The sequence below is a fragment of the Capsella rubella genome, unplaced genomic scaffold (assembly GCF_000375325.1).
Source record: "Capsella rubella cultivar Monte Gargano unplaced genomic scaffold, Caprub1_0 scaffold_7, whole genome shotgun sequence".
Classification (NCBI taxonomy): domain Eukaryota; kingdom Viridiplantae; phylum Streptophyta; class Magnoliopsida; order Brassicales; family Brassicaceae; genus Capsella; species Capsella rubella.
The window spans coordinates 5,224,587-5,247,757 of record NW_006238917.1 but is presented as its reverse complement, the minus strand read 5'-3'; the positions used below and the strand labels follow the sequence as shown (position 1 = coordinate 5,247,757).

General features: G+C 38.0%; 5 protein-coding genes and 1 long non-coding RNA gene across 10 annotated transcripts; 3 read left to right on the top strand and 3 right to left on the bottom strand.

Moving 5' to 3' along the window:
* Positions 1–942: 942 nt before the first annotated feature.
* LOC17878497 lies at positions 943–1,603 on the bottom strand. Its single transcript, XM_006284692.2, has one exon. It carries the CDS (start codon positions 1,479–1,481, stop codon positions 1,089–1,091), a length of 393 nt encoding a protein of 130 aa, XP_006284754.1. The 5' UTR covers positions 1,482–1,603; the 3' UTR covers positions 943–1,088.
* A 354-nt stretch (positions 1,604–1,957) lies between these two features.
* LOC17880271 lies at positions 1,958–4,678 on the top strand. 2 transcript variants are annotated; one of them, XM_006284461.2, is made up of 9 exons: positions 1,958–2,069; positions 2,302–2,358; positions 2,526–2,578; positions 2,700–2,751; positions 3,037–3,102; positions 3,180–3,239; positions 3,807–3,849; positions 3,992–4,042; positions 4,238–4,678. In XM_006284461.2, exons 1-9 carry the CDS (start codon positions 1,958–1,960, stop codon positions 4,299–4,301), a joined length of 558 nt encoding a protein of 185 aa, XP_006284523.2. In that variant the 3' UTR covers positions 4,302–4,678. The 2 variants fall into 2 exon arrangements, with proteins under 2 accessions (XP_006284523.2, XP_023634641.1); XM_023778873.1 differs by having other exon boundaries at positions 1,981–2,073; positions 4,238–4,301.
* A 2,886-nt stretch (positions 4,679–7,564) lies between these two features.
* Positions 7,565–9,922, top strand: LOC111829505. Of its 4 annotated transcripts, none has more exons than XR_002832899.1 (4): positions 7,565–7,809; positions 9,123–9,165; positions 9,294–9,376; positions 9,544–9,922. It is a non-coding gene; the product is annotated as an uncharacterized LOC111829505 (long non-coding RNA). The 4 variants fall into 4 exon arrangements; XR_002832898.1 differs by having other exon boundaries at positions 7,565–8,251; XR_002832897.1 differs by having other exon boundaries at positions 7,565–8,626.
* A 485-nt stretch (positions 9,923–10,407) lies between these two features.
* Positions 10,408–16,109, top strand: LOC17879904 (aconitate hydratase 2, mitochondrial). The gene is made up of 20 exons (XM_006283006.2): positions 10,408–10,859; positions 11,193–11,297; positions 11,377–11,537; positions 11,643–11,735; positions 11,816–12,001; positions 12,232–12,393; positions 12,510–12,654; positions 12,745–12,887; positions 13,219–13,275; positions 13,360–13,439; positions 13,521–13,596; positions 13,697–13,882; positions 13,963–14,030; positions 14,110–14,228; positions 14,397–14,518; positions 14,673–14,771; positions 14,851–15,330; positions 15,409–15,507; positions 15,585–15,827; positions 15,910–16,109. Exons 1-20 carry the CDS (start codon positions 10,565–10,567, stop codon positions 15,976–15,978), a joined length of 2,988 nt encoding a protein of 995 aa, XP_006283068.1. The 5' UTR covers positions 10,408–10,564; the 3' UTR covers positions 15,979–16,109.
* Positions 16,100–18,400, bottom strand: LOC17881042. The gene is made up of 6 exons (XM_006283986.2): positions 18,224–18,400; positions 17,977–18,110; positions 17,710–17,879; positions 17,319–17,396; positions 16,987–17,131; positions 16,100–16,765 (listed from the first exon to the last, which is right to left on the bottom strand). Exons 1-6 carry the CDS (start codon positions 18,321–18,323, stop codon positions 16,361–16,363), a joined length of 1,032 nt encoding a protein of 343 aa, XP_006284048.1. The 5' UTR covers positions 18,324–18,400; the 3' UTR covers positions 16,100–16,360.
* An 853-nt stretch (positions 18,401–19,253) lies between these two features.
* Positions 19,254–22,989, bottom strand: LOC17878997. The gene is made up of 11 exons (XM_006285688.2): positions 22,683–22,989; positions 22,207–22,328; positions 21,982–22,115; positions 21,624–21,687; positions 21,520–21,547; positions 21,178–21,392; positions 20,735–20,995; positions 20,347–20,445; positions 20,175–20,225; positions 19,852–19,939; positions 19,254–19,733 (listed from the first exon to the last, which is right to left on the bottom strand). Exons 1-11 carry the CDS (start codon positions 22,852–22,854, stop codon positions 19,561–19,563), a joined length of 1,407 nt encoding a protein of 468 aa, XP_006285750.1. The 5' UTR covers positions 22,855–22,989; the 3' UTR covers positions 19,254–19,560.
* Between the last annotated feature and the right edge of the window lie 182 nt (positions 22,990–23,171).

The window sequence follows — 23,171 nt, the reverse complement described above, 5'->3', positions numbered from 1 at the left end:
GGGAGTATTAAAAAAAACAATATCGCTCACTTCAAGATTTTTAACTTATCTTTGCTTACCTAATCAATTTGAGCCATGATATATGAAAGCGAGAGTTTTGTATATATTCTGGACCTTCGTCAACTATACATGTCGTGGTCCAATACCAAAACCAAAAGTATTGATTCGTCTATGGATCGGTACTGAAGTATTGATATGAGATAAGTTAGAAGTTAAAGAATCACCCACCATAGTACAAAATCAAACAGCAACAAGTGAACTAAGCAAAATTCATACTAACATAGGCCACTTCTATAAGGTTTTAAGTAATGGTTATACTTTGATGTCAAATGTCTGCAAGTTTAAGTGTAAGAGAGTTGTTGGTCTAGTAAGCGACATTCATTCAGTAAATGGACATACTTGTATGTCCAATTTTGAAGATGTATGTATGTATGTCTATCATGATGCACTGATCCTAATATTACTCAACGAATACCACATTTTAGTTTAGATATAACCATTTCCACTCTTGTTTCTTAGTTATTCAATTGTTTACTAGCAAATCATCACACTCGGTCTTGATATCTCACAATAATTAGATGTTAGAGCATCAAATTTCCCCGTTGGTTATACTAACTAAACCAGTCAATACGCCGTATTCATCATAGTCACAGAAAACAGAATAAACAGAACAGGAGATGCAATATTGCGATGTTGATGCTGGAAAAAGCAAAGACCAAATGATTCGGATGTGCTTGGCTACTTAAGGGTCGATAAACTTCAAAACCAAACCCAAGCAATTGAGTTTAACGACAAAATCTTTGCAATAATCCACACACGATAGAGTAAATTAAATGAAGAAGTTGAATAAAATCAGTCATGCAGGAGAAATCTAAATGATCCAAACTGGGAATATAAATCCATATTGAATTAACAAAAGTGAAATCAATCTTGAACTAGAGATGGTGAAAGAAACATAATTTATTTGAGACATTTAACTTGCATTGATAAAAGTCTGAATGAGTATTGAAGATCTTTCCCCAAGTGTAAATATCAGTTACAAATTTAATCTACAGAAGAGGGAAATCACCCTTTAAAGCTTTGGGGGTTCAATGAGCAACTAAAGCATCATTACTCAACAAGTTGCTATTACCATTAGTAGATTCAAGTACGGAGTTTGGAGAAGGGACGTTCAAGTTCAAACTCATCATCGTCTCCAATCCCACAGATCTCGCAGGGCCAAGTTTCTTCCGACCGATGCGATACGGACCATAGATCTTGCTCAAGAGATGGGGCACCTGGTCCATGGTCAAGGTCTGCGGCGCCAAGACAAGAGCGTTCTCTGTTGAAGACGAAGACGGCGGGTCCGAGAGAGAGTGAGACAGGAGAGAATTGGATCTAGCGTTGATTCTAGAGTTACGGATCTGAGCCAGAGCCCCTGGTTTCATGTAACGGTGGAAACCGTCGTTTCTTCTCACCGGAGATTTGGAGATTCCTTTCATCGGGTCCGAATTGGAGAAGAAGATATTATCAAAGGACCTGAGGATGAAGATTGGGAAAACAAACCGAGGGATTTTGTAAAGGAAGGAGCGGGGTACGATGAGTGGCGGGAAAACTGGTATTGGAGATTTTTAAGAGGTGGGAAATAAAAATTGAGTTTTTAGGGTTTTCAAAAGGTACGTACGGTTTGGTCATGTGGTCTTAAACGCCGTGTGAGAAGGAGGCGGCTTTTGTTTTTCTAAATTAAACCGAGACTAATACCGGTACTCCATCTCTGGTTCATATAATCACAATCTAAACCGAGACCCTCTGATTTATCGGGTCGGATATTCTTTAAATATTCGTAACCGGGTCGGATCTTTTTAATCCAGACGGAGCAGGACTCGATCGATCAGGCAATTCTGGGAGTGTTTTGTTGTGTTCAATTTTCTTTTGGGATCATACAAAGGAGAAGAAATCGGCGTCGGCGGGAGAAGCTATGTCGAGGCTATGGGCGAGATTTGCGGGATTATTCAGTAACAAGAGTTTCATCGGAGCTGACAAGACTGGTAACAAGTACTTTTCCAGAATGGAGGAGATTGACGGATTGGGCGAGTACATTGTTCTTCGAACCTCTTTCCTTCTTTTTATTGTCTGCTTAAACTTTTTGTTGGATTTTGCTCATTTACGTGAGATTTATTTCTTCAAATTAGAATTTCTTTGGTTATCTACGTGTGATCGTGTAATGAGCACTGGGAATCATGTATACGAATTTTGATTGGAGTTATGTGGAGTCCCCTTTGTGCAGTAAGTTGTTCTGATGTGCTGCTTTATACTTTTCAGTGAAGGAGAAAAGATGGGTTATCTTTAGACGAGAACAGGACCCAACTTCTATTCCTGGTAACTCTTCTTCAAAAACTCATCAAATAGCTTGTTATATTTATCCATATGTTCATTTTGCTTGGGTTTAAGATTGATCTGCCTCAAAGCACTCAAGTCGTCAGATTTTAAACATAAGACACATGTATAAGAATCTAGTTACAGTTTTTGTTTGATCATTTTTGTAGTTGAATGGATATGTTGGCTAAATGGGCAGCGAAAAAGGGCTCCTACTCCTGAGGTAAGATAAACTCCTTTTTAACCAGGATTATCTTTTGTCAGCATAGTGTTCATTCCATGGATAGATTGGCTATATGCCTTTAGTTTTTGGCCCTTGATGTTGGTGTTCCTTACTTGTCCAGGAAATGGTTGAACTTGAAGAAAGGCGTGAGCGTGTGAAGCTTAATGTTGCTCGTAGGTGTTCTAGATTATTAATACATTTTCCACAACTTATCTATCTTTATAAACGTCTCAAGCTTGTTTTTTCCTGGTCTCATTGATCCTTGATGCAAATAGTTTATGACTTTGAGGTCTTGATTTGTGGAACCTTCAAGTTCTGAATTAACAAAGTAGAGAAATGATTTTTCTTTTGTGACTTAGAGAGTCAAGAATTTCTTTTTCCCCTTTTCCATTTAATATGTTGCTTCAAGTTCTATGCAAATGGTAATTTTTTTTTTTTGCCTTCAATCCCTTTTCAAGTTCTCAAGAAAGAAGAGGAAGAGAGGAAAGCCAGAGAAGGCACTGGACGCAAAGTCATGACCATGGGTAATTAACATTTAGTGCTCACTAAAAATTTGTTCAGTTTGTTTTTCCTATATGAAGTGGCTCTCCTTGGTTTGAAGGTAAAGTTGACGGTCCAGATTTGACAAGCTTTGTTCGCCAATTTCCACCGGATTCAAAAGGTATTACATTTTCTCACTCAGTTGATTAAGGGAGTCTCCGTAGAGTGTAAAGACTAACTTCTTATTTCTTTTCCTGAATTCCCTTGAATAATTTGACAAATATTATTATGGGCAGGCATTTATATTTTTGTGGTGTTTGACCCATCAAATAGTGTCCATTACACTTAATTTACATTAGAGCTAAAGCTGTGTTCATAAAGTATCTTTGGAATAACGTCCGTTGTGTGATAAGAAATACTTTTGAGGGAATTGTTGATCCTTTTTCAGCTTTTCCTTGTCTAGCTATTGCACTGATAATTATAGATCATAGATTGATACATCACTTTAAAGTCCGTAATTATGATGAACTCCTGATAGTCAAAGGGTTCCCTCTATGTCCTTTGATTGTACTAGCTTAGAAGGGAAATAAGAATTGTTCACTATGCCATTTGTTGATATAAGGGATGAAATTATAACAGTTGCTAGTTTTCCTATAACTACAATGAGCTTATTATGCTACCATAATCTCGATATGTAAGACTGACGGTCTAATTGTTTGTTTGTTTGTTTGTTCGTTCATGATTTAAGGTGATAAAACAGAGGAAGCTAGTGAAGAAGCAGATAAATCAAGGTGAATCATTATGATTCAAAATATCTCCGCATCAATCATATCTAATGCTAAATCTTCTTACATTCTGTATCTTTTCTTGATGCAAAACACAGCATTTTTCACAAGACCACCATAACCAAGTTTTCTCACATTGCTTTTACAGGGTCAAGGAACATGAACCCGAGATAGTTACTGCAGAACCACTGGAACCAAAGTAAGTCTAGCTGGCTTCCCTTATTGATCCTAAAGTTCAAGTTCTGACTCGCTGATATGAAACATGAAATGTTCGTTTTGATTGCTACATACTGCTACAATACTGATTATTTTGTCTATGAACATGAGCTTATGTATTGTGTTGGGTATGCTTAAAAATCCAACAAAACTAATGGTGATGCTGATGATTATGCAGGACAACAGAGCCATCAGGGTCTGGATCATCATTTAGGCCCGGGACATGGCAGCCACCATCCTAAGCACATCTCTCTTCACGCAGATAACAAGCCAGCAGGAATTTTGCGTCCTAATTATTTGTTTGTTGTACTCTACACAAACCGATTGGTTTGACTTTTACAGATGAACCACCATAGACGAGAGAGCTTTTGAGAACCCTAGATTTGTGGCCTTTGACGCTGTCACTGAGGACTCAGAAGAGTCAAAATGAGAAGAGAAGTCATATTCTTATGCTTTGTAATCGTTAGGGTGTTTGTCTCTTGGCATAATGCTTGAGACTTTTATTTGCCTTGTCCTTCATAGCTGAAGAAAGAGACCCTTTGTTGACTTTATTTGATAGGTATAAGAAAAAAAAAGACCTTCAAAGAAAGTGAAAACGTTGGTGATACAAGTTTACTGACATACTATATCTGTTTTAGTCTTATGATTTTTATCTATACTTGGTAACAAATTCTTGACTCATGGTATGAGACTATGAGAGCTACATTATGCACAAAGCCACAAACCCTCGTTGAATAAAAACAATTTGGGCCGAAGTCTCTTACGCAGGCCCACTATAAGAGGTATATATATATGTTGTTACACACAAATAGTTATTTGGAACATATTTACGTAGAAAGACCGAACATAGCTACAGTTCGTTCAGAATCTTCAAGCCGAGAAACTGGTTCCCTCTAAAACCCTAATATCTATATGTAAATTATGTGATTGTTGTGTCTCTCTCTTAATATTTCGGCTTAGAGATTCGTGATTCGTGAAGTTGTTCATGATTCTTATAATTTTTTCCCTTAACTTCTGATTGTTAATTATATTTGTTATTGTCTTTCAGCTACGAAAATAAAAATTCAGTCGTTGGATTTCCGATTTTGTGATAATGGTTGCAGAAGCAGAGATTTTTCATCATCAACCCTTACTGTCTGAGGATGAGCTCTTAGATTCTGATGAGGATGAGGTCTTATTTTATTCACTCTCTCTTTGACGTTTAACTCTATTATTAGATGCCAATTTTTTCTTTTGTTGACGTCGTTGAGTCTTTAGGTCTTGGGAGAGTCCATGAGTTAATTGTCCTGAATATCATCTTTAAGTTAACTGGTAAACGCATATCGTTTCGTAATTAGATGTTAAGATATGCATGACGTCTTTTGTTTCCTCAATTAATTGACGTCAGGTTTTGATTCTCTCGATGTTAGTTTTGTTTGTGTTAAGTCGGTAATAACTCATCAGGTTTTGTATATATCATCTTTATTCACTAAATTCAATTCTTATTCCATGCTTAGGAAAGTTTGGTAAAAGTAAAACATAGAATTAGTCAATTATATATGGTTTGAAACTAGTCTCAGCTCTATCAAATATATATACAGTAAAACCTCTATAAATTATTAATGTTGGGGCCATGAAAATCTATTAATTTATAGTGGTTTTAATTTATCGATAAATTAATAATTTATAGAGAGATTTTCCTAATTTGGAAAGTTTTTCAAAAGAATATTTAAAAATAAAATCTAACAAAAATTAATTTGTCTATATATACATATATTTTGAAAATTTTACCTAATTATTAATTTATAATATTGATGAGACCATATATTTACAAATAATTTAAAAAAAATATTATCTTATTATTTTATCGAAGTATGTCTAAAATTACAGTGATCCCAAGTTGAGACTGAAAAAATTTATTAATTTATAGAGAGTATTAATTTATTGAATATTAATTTATAGAGGTTATACCGTATATTTCAACAAAACAAAATTGCAGGTCAAGGAGGATAGTAATTACGACACAGAATACTACATGAAAGTACGCAAGGATCTAATCAAGGCGGGTCATATGGTGACCATAACTACGATTGTACTAGCTGCACCGATGTTGTACTCCATCTTGTACGGAGTGAAGCTACCGGTTCCATTCTGTTACACACGTGGCGTCTTTGGTTACCCTCTGTGGAGTGTGGCGATTGTGTTTCTCATTGCCGGCCTTGCTTATACCGTCTTCGACTATTGGAGGAATCAAGACTACTAGCTTTGATTTTAGATGCATGTGTTTTTGGTTTTAGTTTTAAGATTTTTGGAAATTAATTAGTTTTTTTTTTCTTTCTTTTTAACAGAATTAGGAAACCTACGTCAAACTAAAACTAGTTTCTTTTTCTTTAGTTTTTGAGGAAACAAAATTTCCAAGACAATCCAATCATAAGTTGTAGAATAAGTGTAGCCAATCACACATTAAGGAGATAAAGAAGAAGAAACAAAAACTTTGGAAACGTAGAGTAACATCGGCCGGTTAACCTGGAAATTAAGAATCCGACTCAGAATGGGGTAAAACATAAAGAAATTGGACATAGAGATCTCTATTTACATCACGAAAATCAAACAGAGAGAATCCAGAAAGGAACGAATCTATCAACAAATTGGTAAAAGAAATACCAAGAAACTAAAAATGTTGAACTAGAGCATTTCGAAAACGAACAACCCTTAAAGGCACAGAGATCGTTGCATGGGAGAAAGACGAGGAAGAGGATGGAGTCGTAACGTCGATGGTATTGGGATATGAAACCGCGATTACTGATGAGTTAGATAGACGCAAACCAGAGAGATCAGTGTGAAGAAGATGAAGACGTAGCCGATCGTGACCAATCCTACTATCGCATCCATCGGAACAAACAAAGCTGCGCCCATGGAAGATAGAGATCCGATGACACCTGCGTACGCCGCCCAAACCGCCGCAGAATATTCGAGTCCGAAGCCGATTCCTGTGTAAACCGTGGCGACGAGAAGAAGGAGTACGGCGAGGGCGACTAAAGCATTACGTCGAAGTCCAGTCGTGGTTTCAAGAATCCCTTTCCAAGCTCGTTCGTTGCCATCCTCACGACGACGGCGGTTGCCGTGATCACCAGGGGCAGCTCCGTGACGACGACGATCTCCACCGTTGTTTCTGCCGCGAGCCATCTTTCGTGAATCTTGTATCGGAGAAAATTTTCAAGAGGATTAGTATTTTTCAAGAGGATTATTATTCTTAACACATACTCATATTGGATTTGTATTTATAATCTGATTCTCTCTACTCTTAACTACCCAACAACCTTAACGGCCATTGGAACTTTCCCGCTGAAACGTTTTTCCATATCCTCCGCTTAACCGGTGGTTCATACAATTGGATTCTAAATCGAGTTCAGTTTACCGGTTTAATCATATTTCTTGATAAGTCTTAAAATTTCGGTTCAGTTTTTCCGGTCTTTAATGAGAAAAAGGAAAAAAATAATAATAAAAAAAAATCTATAGACGGAGGAGCAGACTCGATCGGGGAACAATTGAATTTGGGGGGTGTTGGGTTCAGGTTTTGGATCATACGAAGAAGTAATCGGCGGAGAAGCTATGTCGAGGCTACGGGAGAGATTTGTAGGATTGATCACTAGGAAGAGGCAAGAGGTTTCATCGGAGTAGCGCAAAGATTGGTAAAAGTACTTTCCTAGAGTGGAGGAGATTGACGGTCTGGGCAAGTATTGTTCTTCGAACCCCTTACCTTTGAATCAGGTGTCTGAAGTAAATGCATTTTAAAACTGCTTTGCTGACTGAGATATAATTTAATTCCAGGTTTCAAAAGTTTTGTTTTTGTTTTTGTTTGGAGTTGAGCTAATCAGAGATGTTACGGGCATTGGAATTAATGCATCTGACTCCTAAAAGAACCTGTTTGTATTTGTATGCTCACAGCGATTAATAAGACTCCTGTGGTATCCATTTGTGCAGCAGCAAGATGTTCTAACCTGCTTCTTTCTTCTTTAGTTATCCAGAATTATTTGTGGTCAGTGTAGTGCTTCGTCCATGGAGGTTTCGGTGGTATATAGATTGGCCGTATGACTTTAAGTATATGGCCTTTGATGTTAGTGTTTCTCACTGTCGAGTTAATTATTGAACTTGAAGCAAGGTGAAGCTTAATGCCTGTCGTAGGTGTTCCATATTATTAATGCATTATGCAGTACGTATCTATCCTTTTCTTTTGTAGCCTCATTAAGCATCCCTGCTCGTTTATGACTTGAGGACTTAGATTTTTGGAACCATAGAGTTTAGAATGCAAAAAAGAAGGATTTTATCTTTTTTTGTTTGTGTTTTGTGTATGTACGTTTACCCACTATATATGTCGCTTCAAGTTCTATCAAATGTTTCTTGTTTTTGTTTTGCCTTCAATCCCTTGTTAAGTTCTCAAGAGAGAAGAAGAGGAGAAGAATGCCAGAGAAGGCACTCCACGCAAAATCATGACCATCAGTATTTAGCATTTGGTGCCCACAAAATTTGTTACATTTGCTTTTCATTAATATAATAGTAGCTTAATGTTTTCCACCGGATTCAAAAGGTATTACATTTTCTCTGCTTTTAATAGATTTTGGGAGTCACCTAAGAGTGCTGTAGACTAACTTCTTAGAATTCCTTTTCTCCCGTTCTCTGAAACACTTTGTAGCATTAGAGCTAAAGCTGTCTTTGGAAATGACTCTGTTTACGTAATAAATAATGCTTCTGAGGGTTGTTAATTCTTTTCCTTCGTGTAACTATTACACTGGTGATTATAGTAGTGTGTGAACTTCACTCGGAAACATCTTGTGCAGTTGATTTGTAAAGTCTGTGATTATAATGCAGTTTTGATGGTAAAAGGGTTCCCTACATTTCCATTTTTATTGTGGTAGCTTTGTAGGGAAATAAGAATTCCCCGATTTATGTCATTTGTTGATTCATGGGATGAGATTACAACAGTTGCTAGTTTTCCTTATGTCACCTTAGAGCTTATTATTCTACCACAAACTCGTGGAAGTAACTGATGATTTAAGTTGTGTCTTGTTTGTTAATGCTGTAAGGTTATAAACCAGAGGAAGCTAGGGAAGAAGCAGATAAATCAAGGTGAAGCATCAGGATTTCATGATATCTCCCACGCTAATCCTATCTTGTGTTAAACTTTCCTACATTCTATATTTTTTTTCTGGAAAAACAAGACCACCTTAACCAAATGTCCTCACATTGCTTTACAGGGTTAAGGAACATGAACCCGAGATAGTAACTGCAGAACCACTCGAACTGGCTTCACTTTTTCAATCCTAAAGTTCACATTCAGGTACTTTTTTATTAATCCTAATATGAAACATTGATCGTTGTTTGTTATTGTTACATACTGCAACAGTGCTGAATCTGTTCTCTATGAACATGAGCTTTTGTATTGTGTTTGATATGCTTAAATCCAACCAAACTAATGGTGATGTTGATGATGATGGAGGAAAACAGAACCATCAGGGTCTGGATCATCATTTAGGCCCGGGACATGGCAGCCATCATCGTAAGCTTACTGATGATTGGTTTGACTCGTACAGATGAATCACCATAGACGAGAGAGCTTTTGAGGACCAATAATTTGTGGCCTTTCACGCTGTCATTGGCGACCTAGAAGAGTCAAAATGAGAAGCCATCTTCTTATGCCTTTGTTTTCTTTTAGGGTGTTTGTCTCTTGGCATAGTGCTCGAGACTTTTATTTGCCTTTGTCCTTCATAGCTGAAGAAGAGCCTAGCTACCCTTTGTCTTTCATCGTTGACTTTTATTTATTAGGATTTAAAACCAAAAAAAAATTCGTGTACCAATAAACATCATAATTCAATTTTAGTATTCATCCTGAAGAACAATTAATTCCTTCTAAAATCGAGAGGAGAAGTCCTACTTGGTTTGTTCCAGACACAAGCCAATCAAAACGTGCTTATTTACCAAAATAAGTGTCTGGTTATAATTTTTTTAATTCTGGTTTGGGTTAAGTTCCAGTTTAGTTTATGGAAAAAGAAAATACTTTCTGGAAAAAGAGAAATTATTCCCATCTTCCCCTAAAAAGCCATTTATTCGAATGTTCTCACATTGGTCTAGTTGTAGAAGCCTTTTACAGTATTTTTATAAAATAAGTGTTTTTTATAATTTGCAAGCTATTTTTTTTCCTTTTAAATATTTCAAAGAAAAAAGAATGCAATTATAAAATGGTCAACGTTCATAGGGAATCAGAGGCCGTCCGCTTGCGCGTCTCGAGTTGATCCAACGGTTAAACGAGATACACCTGACCTGGCCTCGGCATTGTATATTAGTGAGTGTCCTTCGAAGGTTCTGTAAAATCTCTTCATCGCCTCTTTCAGAAGCAGCTTGGCGAAAGATCTCTTTCTATCTCTCTCTCCTTCGCTCCTTACACGATCTTCTTCGTTTCATTTTTGATCCTTCTTCCTTCCTTCGCTGATTTTTTCCCAATCTCTTTCGACTGTTCTGATTTGCCGCCATGTATCGACGCGCCACTTCCGGCGTGCGTTCTGCCTCCACGAGGCTCTCTTCTTCTCTCTCGAGGATCGCCTCCACCGAAACAGCTTCGGTCTCGGCTCCATCCGCGACGTCGCTTCTCAATCAGACTAACCGATCTAAGAGCTTCTCGTCGGCTCTCCGCTCGTTTCGAGTTTGCTCTGCTTCAACGCGGTGGAGCCATGGTGGGAGCTGGCGATCACCTGCTAGCCTTCGTGCTCAATCTAGGATCTCCGCTCCGGTGATGGAGAAATTTGAGCGGAAATACGCTACCATGGGTATGTCTCTATTTGCTTTCTTAATTTGTTCTAGAAATGATTTGCTCTTAACTTGTATTACAAGAATCCGTGTTTACCTCCATATCTGCTTAGATCGATTTCGTTTTAGACTGGATCATTTGAAATCGAGAATCACCGTCGGATCTTCTGAATTCTCAACATTTTGATATGTTTCTGATGCAAGTAAAACTAGCTAGATGAACATTTGATTTGCTCTTGCAGTTTTTGTATGATTTTTGTTTAGACCACGGACAAGCAAACTCATGTTGGTATATGCATTCATTCAATTATGATTATAAAATTCTAACAGTTTTGGTTTGAAAATTAACGCAGCTTCTGAGCATGCATACAAGGATATTTTGACAAGTCTTCCTAAACCTGGTGGTGGAGAGTATGGGAAGTACTACTCGTTACCAGCTTTAAACGATCCAAGAGTTGGTATGGTTCCTCCGAGCCTCTATCTGTTTTGTTGTAATCGATTTCTGGTGACACTGACACCTTTTTCGTGATAATGTAGATAAGTTGCCATACTCTGTAAGGATACTATTGGAATCAGCAATTCGTAACTATGACAACTATCAAGTTACAAAGGATGACGTTGAGAAAATCCTTGACTGGGAGAACACATCTACTAAGCAAGTTGAAATCTCCTTCAAGCCAGCCCGTGTTATTTTACAGGTTTGTAGCATATTTGTTTCTGTACTTGTACACTCATCACTCTCCAGTCCACGAAGACAGGTATAGATTAAGCTAGCACTATGTTAACTTATATTTCTTTCCCAGGACTTTACTGGTGTACCAGCTCTAGTTGATCTTGCTTCTATGAGGGATGCAGTGAAGGGTCTTGGTAGTGATCCTAACAAGATTAACCCCTTGGTTAGTGAACCTTTTTTTAATTGCTTTTGTGTTGTAATAGTTTGATATAGCAATTCCCATATTTTCCTGTACATATGTAGGTTCCTGTTGATCTTGTCGTTGATCACTCAGTCCAAGTTGACTTTGCAAGATCAGAAGATGCCGCACTGAAAAATATGGAGCTTGAATTCAAAAGGAACAAAGAAAGATTTGCGTTCCTTAAGTGGGGTTCAACGGCCTTCCAAAACATGTTGGTCGTTCCTCCTGGGTCTGGGATTGTCCATCAGGTACAAGATGACACTTTCATTATAATCTAGCGATGTATTATGGTATATCATGTGATGAAAGTAAATTCTGGTTGCCTGGTTAAAAATTTCAACAGGTAATCTGGAACATAAGTGTGTGGTTTAGAAGTTTAGCCTTGTTAATCTCTTTGCGTAGACTACTAGATTTTCAAGGGGTGCATCAATCTAATACTACTGTCTAATGGTTCTGTTATGACTTATTTGACACTCAGGTAAACTTGGAATACCTTGGACGTGTTGTTTTCAACTCGAATGGATTCCTCTACCCTGATAGCGTTGTTGGAACCGACTCCCACACAACCATGATTGATGGATTAGGAGTCGCTGGGTGGGGTGTTGGAGGAATTGAGGCAGAGGCAGCAATGCTTGGTCAGGTGAGTCTATCTTCTCTGGAAACCGTCACTGTTTGATTTGGGTTTATGTGTCTTGTGTACATATACAAGTGTCAAGTTCGCTTTGCCACTAATATGGTACTTCGAAAATTTGTCAGCCCATGAGCATGGTATTACCTGGCGTGGTCGGATTTAAGTTAGATGGAAAGTTGAAGGAAGGGGTTACTGCTACTGATTTAGTTCTCACTGTGACCCAAGTATTAAGGAAGCATGGTGTTGTCGGCAAGTTTGTTGAATTTTATGGTGAGAAACCATGGCTGTGTGACTTTGAATTCCTGATGGACAATTAGTTAGTCAGTATACATGCTTTAACGTTTTTATTTCGATATGAAGGTGAGGGGATGAGTGAACTTTCACTTGCTGATAGAGCTACAATTGCAAATATGTCCCCTGAGTATGGAGCAACTATGGGTTTCTTCCCAGTGGATCATGTTACCCTGGAGTACCTGAAGTTGACAGGAAGAAGTGATGAAACTGTGAATTCTCTCTCTCTCTCTCACACTTTCTCTACTTTTTTCATTCTTTCCTTTTTGGTTAAATCGAATCATCATGCATAAAATGTGCTTTTAGTTTCAAGTTCTTGTTCTTGTGGACCACATGGCTTACATGTGCTGAGGCTGACTATTGCTGCATATTCTCGTTTTTCAAAACATTTTAGCAAGCTATCTGTAGACTTAGATTGTTTTGTTCTTCAATATGCATTATCACATGGCTTAGTTCTTTTGTATCTTACCTAAACAAGCTACGTATCCTGTTTCCTCTGGTTTTTGTGACTCACATGATTGCCAACTTGGTTTATTTAATTAGGTGTCAATGATAGAATCATATTTGCGCGCAAACAATATGTTCGTTGACTACAATGAGGTATGAACATCCTTGTTCAGCTTACTGTATTTGATTTTTTTCGACAAGAGTCTCAACTCCAAATATTTGTGGACGTTATTGCAGCCCCAGCCAGAAAGAGCATACACATCTTATCTGCAGTTGGATTTAGGACATGTTGAACCATGTATTTCTGGGCCTAAAAGGTATGCTTTCACTTTGTTTTGATATTGAGAACGTTCTGAGCCATCGCCCTTACCTTCATTACTACATTTTCTGTTCAACAGGCCTCATGACCGAGTGCCTCTGAAAGATATGAAGGCTGACTGGCATGCATGCCTTGACAATCCTGTTGGATTCAAGGTGAGATGCAAGTTGTGGTTACAACAAAAATCATTAAATAACCAATGGCGTAGATTTTCTTTCTTGGAATAACTTGTAAGACTTTGCTTCTTGTTTCAAGGGTTTTGCAGTACCAAAAGAAAAACAAGAAGAAGTTGTGAAGTTCTCATACAAAGGACAACCTGCTGAGATCAAGCATGGTAGTGTTGTTATCGCGGCAATTACAAGTTGTACAAACACATCAAACCCTAGTGTCATGATCGGGGCTGCACTCGTTGCAAAGAAAGCTTTGGATCTTGGCGTGGAGGTGAGTTTCTACCTAATCTCTTTTCCCTGAGATCACTGGGTATGAATCCTGTTTTGACTGTAGTTGATGTCACAATTCAGGTAAAACCATGGGTTAAGACAAGTCTTGCTCCAGGTTCTAGAGTTGTCGAGAAATATTTGGATCGAAGGTGTGTTGATGTCATTGCTACTTCCATCTGAATAACTTATATGATCACGGAATGCTCATACTTAATACCTTCTCTGCAGTGGGCTCCGAGAGTGCTTGAACAAGCAAGGATTCCAAATTGTTGGCTACGGCTGCACAACATGCATTGGGAATTCAGGCGACCTTGAGCCAGAAGTTGCATCTGCAATAGAAGGAACTGGTAACAACATTCTCATCTATACGAACATACTATAAAATTTTCAGACCATTTTTTTCTTTGTTTCTCTTAGAATCTCCTTGAACCATTTTCATTTTCATTTCACCTGGAATTCTTGTCAACTTGAATCTCACTTTTTGGTTGGTCCATTTTTCTTCCTCCGTGTCACAGATATCATCCCGGCTGCTGTGCTGTCTGGAAACCGAAACTTTGAAGGCCGTGTTCATCCACAAACAAGAGCTAACTATCTTGCTTCACCACCATTAGTTGTTGCTTATGCCCTTGCTGGAACGGTTTGTATTTTTCTAACTTTCAATTCGAAAATGTTTGTGTTTGTCTCCTTTGGATATCCTTAACTGGTCTGGCATCATAGTATATTATCAACAAGATTAAGTAGTCTCATCAATCTCGAGTGTGTTTATATATATTGATTTCCTATGATTACAGGTTGACATTGATTTTGAGAAAGAGCCTATTGGAACTGGAAGAGATGGCAAAAGTGTGTACCTGAGGGACGTGTGGCCAAGCAATGAAGAAATTGCTCAGGTACATTGCTGACATGCTTAGAGGGTAAGTTATCCACCTTTTAATGTTCCTTGCTAACATTTCTGAAATTCTTCCATAGGTTGTTCAATATAGCGTGCTACCAAGCATGTTCAAGAGCTCATACGAAACAATAACAGAGGGAAACCCCTTGTGGAATGAACTCTCTGCACCGAGTTCCACGTTATTTTCTTGGGATCCAAACTCCACGTACATTCATGAACCTCCGTATTTCAAGAATATGACCGCAAATCCACCTGGTCCTCGTGAAGTGAAGGATGCCTACTGCTTGTTGAACTTTGGGGACAGCGTAACAACAGACCACATCTCTCCAGCAGGAAACATTCAAAAGAGTAGTCCTGCTGCAAAGTTTCTAATGGACCGTGGTGTGATTCCGGAAAACTTCAACTCATATGGAAGCCGAAGGGGAAATGACGAGGTTATGGCTCGTGGTACATTTGCCAATATCCGTATTGTTAACAAGCTCTTGAAAGGAGAAGTTGGCCCTAAGACTGTTCACATTCCGACTGGAGAGAAGCTTAGCGTTTTTGATGCAGCAAGTGTAAGGAGAATCGACACACAGCTTCAACATATATGTATCTTTATTTAAGTCCCTTACTCAATTCACATATACTTTCAGAAATACAAGACCGCTGGACAGGATACTATCATCCTGGCTGGTGCTGAGTATGGAAGTGGTAGCTCTCGGGATTGGGCTGCCAAGGGTCCCTTGCTTTTGGTAAGTATTTACTTCATTTACAATGGTTGTTAGATTTTGGTTATGTCTTGTGATCGTAACAATTAAGCACAAATTAGGGAGTGAAAGCTGTAATTGCCAAGAGCTTTGAGAGAATCCACCGCAGCAACTTGGCTGGTATGGGAATCATTCCTCTGTGTTTCAAGGCCGGGGAGGACGCGGAAAGCCTTGGACTCACTGGTCATGAACGGTACACAGTCCACCTTCCTACAAAAGTCAGTGAGATTAGACCCGGTCAAGACGTCACTGTAACAACTGACAGTGGCAAATCCTTTGTTTGCACTCTGCGCTTTGATACAGAGGTAAACTGGTTTTATAGCAAACAAATTCTGTAAAATCTTAATTCCTATTGATCTGAGCCTTGTTTTGTGGGAACGTGCACAGGTGGAATTGGCATACTATGATCACGGCGGTATTTTACCATACGTCATCCGGAGTTTGAGCACCAAGTGATCTCAAGTGTTTCTCGCCTTTTTTTTTTCTTTTCTGTTAAAGATCCAAATAAAGCAAGTTTTTCGAGAATCTTTTTTCTTTCAGGTTACACTGCAAAAATACACACTTCATTCTATAAACAGTTTCAAGTATTTTTGACTGTAGCATCAATTGAACGATATAGAAACAAGATTACAGAGTTACAAACACAAACAAGATTACACAGTTACAAACACTTTTCTGTAACCACCGACTCTTCTTTTCTATTCTCTTTTCCTCCCAAAAATTGCTGTGTACTGATTCAACGTGACTAGAGTAGAGAAGAGGCATGCATTCTTAGAAAACCCATTCATCTTCCTCCTATATTTTCTTTGACATATATTGATGAAAAGAATCCATATTGCTAACTCTTGTGCAAAGATCTGGAAGCCTTTGATGCCAAAACCATTGCTTTGGCTTTGTCGCTTGACATCATCCAATCCCTCTCAGCACGACGTTGATGTTGCCTTGCATTCTTTGCACGTTTTGGGGCCAATCTTGCATCTCTCTCTGCATACGCTAGTCTGAACTTTTCTGCTATTGGCAGTTCATTGGATAACGGGAAAGATGAGGGCTTCTGCTCAACTTCAGTAACAACCCACGTCTTAGGATCAATATCTTTGACAAAGGGTCCGTCTAGTGCAACATCTGGTAGTGCTTCTTGAGGAACCTCGTCTGTTCTGTACGAGACAAGTGATGGCTTGGGATTTACCACTATTCTTGGACACTCCGAGGATAGCATCTCCAATGAATCCTTATCAATTCTTGGCTGCAGAAAACGTAAATTAATTGTGAAACTTGTGCATAAAAAAAAACTAACAGAGTGGTAGGAGACACAGATGGAGAAAGAGTTGAGCAAGACTAGAAAGTATATTCTTCTTATTTACTTATGGGTTCCCTAATCCAAAAGTCCAAAGCTAAGGAAAAATTAGCCAACTCGAAAAGAGAGCATCAATTGGGTAGCTTATCAGTCAAAGGGACAACACATACCCAAACAAGCCAACGCAATGATTGACCGCCATGACCAATCTCTGAAGTGTCTAGTTCTTCCCATGTTTCTCCTTCAACATTACTCAAGTTTGGCTTAAAGAGACCTAAAGATCTGCGTATAGTGGACTCACTGCTCGGGCATCCTCTGCAATATTATTTTTTTTGTTTCATTGTCTGTTTTGTAGAGTTCAAACCCACACACTATGGGTTCACTTCGATCTCACTTTTACCCAGAAAGTCACTCAAATTCATGAATAATTAGACAAGCCACACCAACAACAATACATGAAAGGCCAGCTTGGTGCACTTAGCTGGAGAAAAAAAAAGTTTACCCGCATCTAAGAGTCTCCAATGATCGGCAGTGTTGTAAAAGCTCTGACACGCCCAAAGATGTGATTTTGTTGCACCGGCTGCATAAAAAAAACCAGGGAACTATATAATACTGGACGAAAAACAAACATCACTTATTCAACATACAATGATACAAAAGCTCCTCACTAAAGAACCAGTAAGAGCATAAAAGATTGTACATTTCGATCGATGGATAGAAAATTGATATCAGAGCTTAACATAAAACCTTAGAGAAAGCTTCATGCTACTTAACTAAAGTCAGTATTACCAATCAAAGTCATCCATAACATGAGGTACAAATACAGAGATCCGGACTCAACACTCGTGGTCAAATAAACTCTTAGTAAGCAACACTCGTGGTCAAAAAAATACCTAATGTCCACAGCTCGGAGAGATTTGCACATTTCCGCCACTTTAGCTAAGCCAGAATTCGTAAGATCTGAACCGCTGACGTCTAGAATTTCCCAGGAACTGTCAGCCAAAGAGATAATAACATCATCATCCAGTAGCTTTCTTCTTCTAGCAATTGCTGCAAGAGACATCTGTTGCCCATGAACATGCCTTCGATTAGCAAAGTGCATAGTATACTAAACCGAGTAAACAGCTTGAAAGAAGAAAACACTGAAACCTAAATATGACCTTGATGTCTGCTGGGAATATAGCAGCGATATCAGCTAAACAAGGGATCATTTCATCTAAATGCTTCCCAATAACTCCAAGACATAAGCTCACAAGAGACGGAGGTTTTGAGTTCAACGGAGAAATTCCTGTGACTGGAGCAAACCAGAAGAAACATATCAGAATCCAACTCCTAAGCATCACCACAGCCATGCTTATCCCCAAATTTACTACCCAATTCAACCCAGGTCGAGAAAAGAAGGCTTACGTAAAGAAGATAGATAAGCTGAAACAAGAATCTTATCCTTTGGTTCACGATTCGTATTCAGGTCGAGATTCTTGAGAGATCTTGGCAGCTTTTCTTCCATCAAAACTCACCGTGAAATTTCTGATCGCCGGAGATTAGAATCGACGACTAGTTGCTACCGGCTGATTTTGGGAGTTGGTCAGCTCAAACCGGAAGATGAAAACAAAATTAAAGAAACCTTTCGTGGGCCAATTATGCGGTTATGGGCCTATAACCTTCATAGTTGACCCACAATCATTTGTAATATAATCTGAACTGAGTCCTTCTTTTACAATTTTACTGACATATTTAATATTTACCAATTCAGTCACACAACAAAAGACATTTTTAATTTGTTATGTTACATCATTGGACTCGCTCTGTTTCAAACGTTAATTTATGTTCCAACATCTATGAAGTAGGCATGACCAAAAGCTAACCTTAACCGTATTTTTAACCGTAATCGGACCGTTTATCAACCGTAACCGGACCGTAACCGTATAAAACGGTTAAAAATTGTAACCGTTAACCGTAAAAGTAAATTAGTTACGGTTAAAAAATAATAATAACCGTAACCGTTAATTAACCGTAACCATAATTAACCGTAATTAATCGTCGGTTAACCGTACGGTTAAACGCTCGGTTAACCGCATATTTAAAATTTTAAAATAAATTATATTATAAGTGTATACAATACCCATATTTAACTAATTCACTATAAATAATTGAAATCACATATATTATTTACTTGTAAAATAAATAATATTTCATAAAATTTTATCTCCAATATTAATATTATAATAATCATCAAATAACCGTAACCGTATTTAACCGTAACCGTAATTAACCGTAACCGTATATAACCGTAACCGTCTTAACCGTATATATAATGATTAAGGTTATGGTTAAAAGAATTATAACCGTTAACCGGTGGTTAATTAACCATAACCGCATTAACCGTAACCGTGGTCATGCCTACTATGAAGTGCTATTTTATTGAGATTATTACCAATATGTAACAATACGCTTTTTTTCTTTAACAAAGAATCATTATGTTTTGACATGTTACAACAGTGTATACCCAATTCAACTAGATAATCCAATAAAGAAAAACCAATATATAATTTGCCTAAAAACCGAGCAAAACACCCAAAACCAATACAATAGCTAAAACCGAACAAGATACCCAAAACCATGAAAAGGAGAAAATAAAATAAAACTAGGAGCCAAACCAGAACACTCTTGGTACAACCGTTATTAGGTTGGAGGCGCAAAGAATAAAGGTATGAATGAAACCAAAAAAAACAATGAGACTTTGTTTATGGAAATTTTGTGTAGAAACCATTAGGAACAGCAACAGCCATTGGCTGATTCGTGGGAAAAGGAGGCTGCATAACTGGAAATTGCGCAGGAACGCCATAAGATTGCAGTCCACCGGCCGTGAATGGTTGGGAAACGCATAGCTGCTGGGGCTGGCCAGCTGCAAGTACACCTGCATCACGAAATGGGTCATTCTGGTTACGACAATTTCTTTGGTTTGGTCCATAAAAGAGAAAATAAGGTTGCTTCTTAAGGTATTTATTTAGTTAGAGACTCCTCGAGTATTCTACCTTGATGCTTCAGGTATTGGATATGTTGTATGGTTGGTAGCGGATGAGAGAGCATAGGTGAAAGAGGAGGTGTTCCTTGAAGCAGATCCTGAAAAAGTAAGAATATCGATTACTAGAAATGACTATAAAGATATGAATATGAAGACATTTTTGAGCAAACTTAAACCAATGACTACGTTGTAATATTTCTTCTTTCACTCAGACATACAGTTATCTAACATGCAAGTCATAGATTGATTAACCTAACATCATTAAAGGTTCACCAAATTGCTTCTATTTCAAAATATATACTAATCAAGAAACTAGATCCATCAAGTTCTAACCTGAGAAACTGGTTGGACATATACAAGCTGCCCCGATCTTGCAACCATTACCTGGAGTACAGTAGAAAGAGCCTTTAGAAACAAATACACAAATGAAGCTTAATACAGAGCGATTCTTTTTATAGCCGCGCCTTCAACAAATGTTAGCTTGGGAACCTCCATAAAGAACAACCTGAGGATTTAGATTTACAAGCATCGGTGCAGCTGGAACTGGCTGGTACTGAGAGTTCAATCTCTGCGGCTGTGCCCTGTTAACAGTAGACCCAATCATCTGCAGAAATATGGGTTGCAGGTGAAAATATGATTCATCGATGGAAGGAGAAAAGAGTTGGTGGTTGAAAATAAATGGAAGCGTTTTAACAGTACAAACTAAGTCATATCAATGCAGAATGATTGTTAAGCTGATTGTCAAAACTAACATTTGAGGTTGTTAATCATGCAGGCGCTTAGTGGTGTGAGGAATAGTCTATTCTCAGTTACCAGTTGATAAAAGCTCTTTGACATAACATGCCCGAAGAGAGTAAGATAGGCAGGAACAATATTGAAAAGATAATACTTACGTGTTGAGGAAATTGAGTACCACCGACAGCATGTCCAACAGTCGAATTACCATATGGTACAAACTTGGAAGGTTGAGATTCTCGAGGCATATAAGGGTTGTTTCTAATTTCTGGGTAAATAGCTTCAGGAACTGGTTGTGGAGGAATGTTGCTTGGTATATAAGCAATATTTCCAACATCAGGCATACCAACAGGAGACGGTGAAAGACGTTTTGTATAAGAGGGAGAAAAAATCTTTGCATCTGGATTGAGCTTGAACTCCTGTAGGTGGTAAAAGTTGCAGAAATAGAAAGATGGTAATTGAGTAACAGATCAAGTAAAAGGAACCTTCAGACTGATTTGACAGCATAAAAACGGCTCCAATGAACAAGCTAGCCTGAATGTGAAAGAATCAATCTTTACGAGAATCAATCTAAAGATACTAAACTGTACACAGGAATTACCTTAGCCTTTTTGACTGCCTGGATAGTTACTGATGCAGTTGAAGATGCCACTAAACCCTGACACAATTCTGAGGTGTTATCAACAGTTGTACTTTGTGATGATGAATTGTCACTTGAAGAGGGCCTTTCAGCAGCATCGTGAAAACCATTGCTAAAAGGTTCGGCCATCAACTTTCCTTCTTCTATGGGTTTAACTCGTTCGAACATACTATCCACTGTATGTTCGTTATTCACATGAAAGAAAGTCGAGGAAAAGCAAGTTAGAAAACATTCAATGTCAAAAAGAAGCAGAAACAAGTATACCAACAAACATAAAAACAATTCCGGGGAAATTGAACTCACAGCTAGGACTTGAGCTTCGCATATCAATCTGCAATAAGAATCTATCAAGTAAGCAGCTGGTAAGTAATAATCAATCAAATGAACTATCTTCCTACAAGACTAACAGTATCCTCTTGACGAACGTCAGAAATTTGTACACTAGGCTTCAAAATCTGGGCTCCAGCCTGCCTGTTAACAATAGCATACAAGAATCAGAGAAAAGCAAAGAAATTTATCTCGGCAAAGTTTAGACATTGGCATGCCCAAGATTAAGTGATTTGTGCCCGCATGGATATATTTGATGCAGATGCTAAGCTAGATTGCTAAGATTGACATGGAAATAGAAATTTTGTTACAGAAAGAAAATATTGAGATGGAAGTCGAGGTTATGTTGTACTTCATCTTTCAGATAAATTGAAAGTAATATTGACCATTAGTTTAGTTTCTGTTTGAAGATAAAGTTTAAGCAAGCACACAGTTTACCTCATATGATTATATCCCTTTCCTTCAATGCAGAATTTTGTGGAGTTATTTACTGCACATAAAATGTCTGTGGCTGATCTGACATTTTCTGACTCATTATTGCCTGTTGTAACATTTGATGGAAGCGAGACTCCCTAAGAGATAGATCCATAAGCTTGTCACATACATTGTCAAAACGCAGCTCTAAGAAAAAGTAAGTAAATGAAGGAAGAAGAGAGAACGCACTTCCGCAATTATTTGAACAATGTTGGAAGATAGAATAACAAGTGTCTCGACAACACTCCCGCTTGATACATTCGCTTTACTTGTCCCCTTCTTAATAATGCTTGCATTCTTCAAAACAATGCCTAGACAGAACAAAAACCATACATCACACCAAGACATAGACAGATCCAAGAAAAGAAAACCATAACAAAAGAGCTGAAAAAAGTCCTTGATCTGGACAAGCCTAAGTCCGCTACTATCCAAACCATTAGACTGCTTAATATAGAAATATGAAATCTCATTGTCGTTGACATCACACCAGCAACAACTAAGTGATATACGACAAACAAATTAACAGAGTCATGATCCCATTCACAGATCTCTACTACGACATTATGCAAAAAAAAAAAAAAAAAACAGGTAACAACACACTACGAGAAATTAGATGTCGACGAGAAAACCAAAATCGATCAGACAGATTGAATCGAAAGTGTTACCAAAGCCGTTGTCGAGGGAAGCTGTGTAGAAAATCCCAGAAAAGACGGAACCATCCTTGACGTGAACATGAACTTGCAATCCGATAATGCACATAGTTGCTGCTATTAACACCGATTCGTTTAGTGATGATGAAGATTTGTTGTCGTCTTCCACTTTCCCTGCGTATCCCATCTTTCTTAGACCTTTCAATTTCTCCAGAAGTTTCTATCAAAATCACGGTCTATTCGGAACTAAATTTTAACATATATCATCGTACTAGCAAAAACCACCAAAAACAAAAAAACAAAGATAGAAGAAAATTCTAAGAACAGATCTAGAAATTTACGAGGGAACTGGTAAAGTAGAGAGACTCTCTCTTTTATTTTTCGCTCTTTTTTTCTTCTTCTTCGTTGGAGCCTTAATGGGCCCTTTTTCGTTAAACACGGCCCATTAGGATAATTTAAGCATTTTCTTCTTCTTTGATTTATTTATAGTTTTTATACCATAAC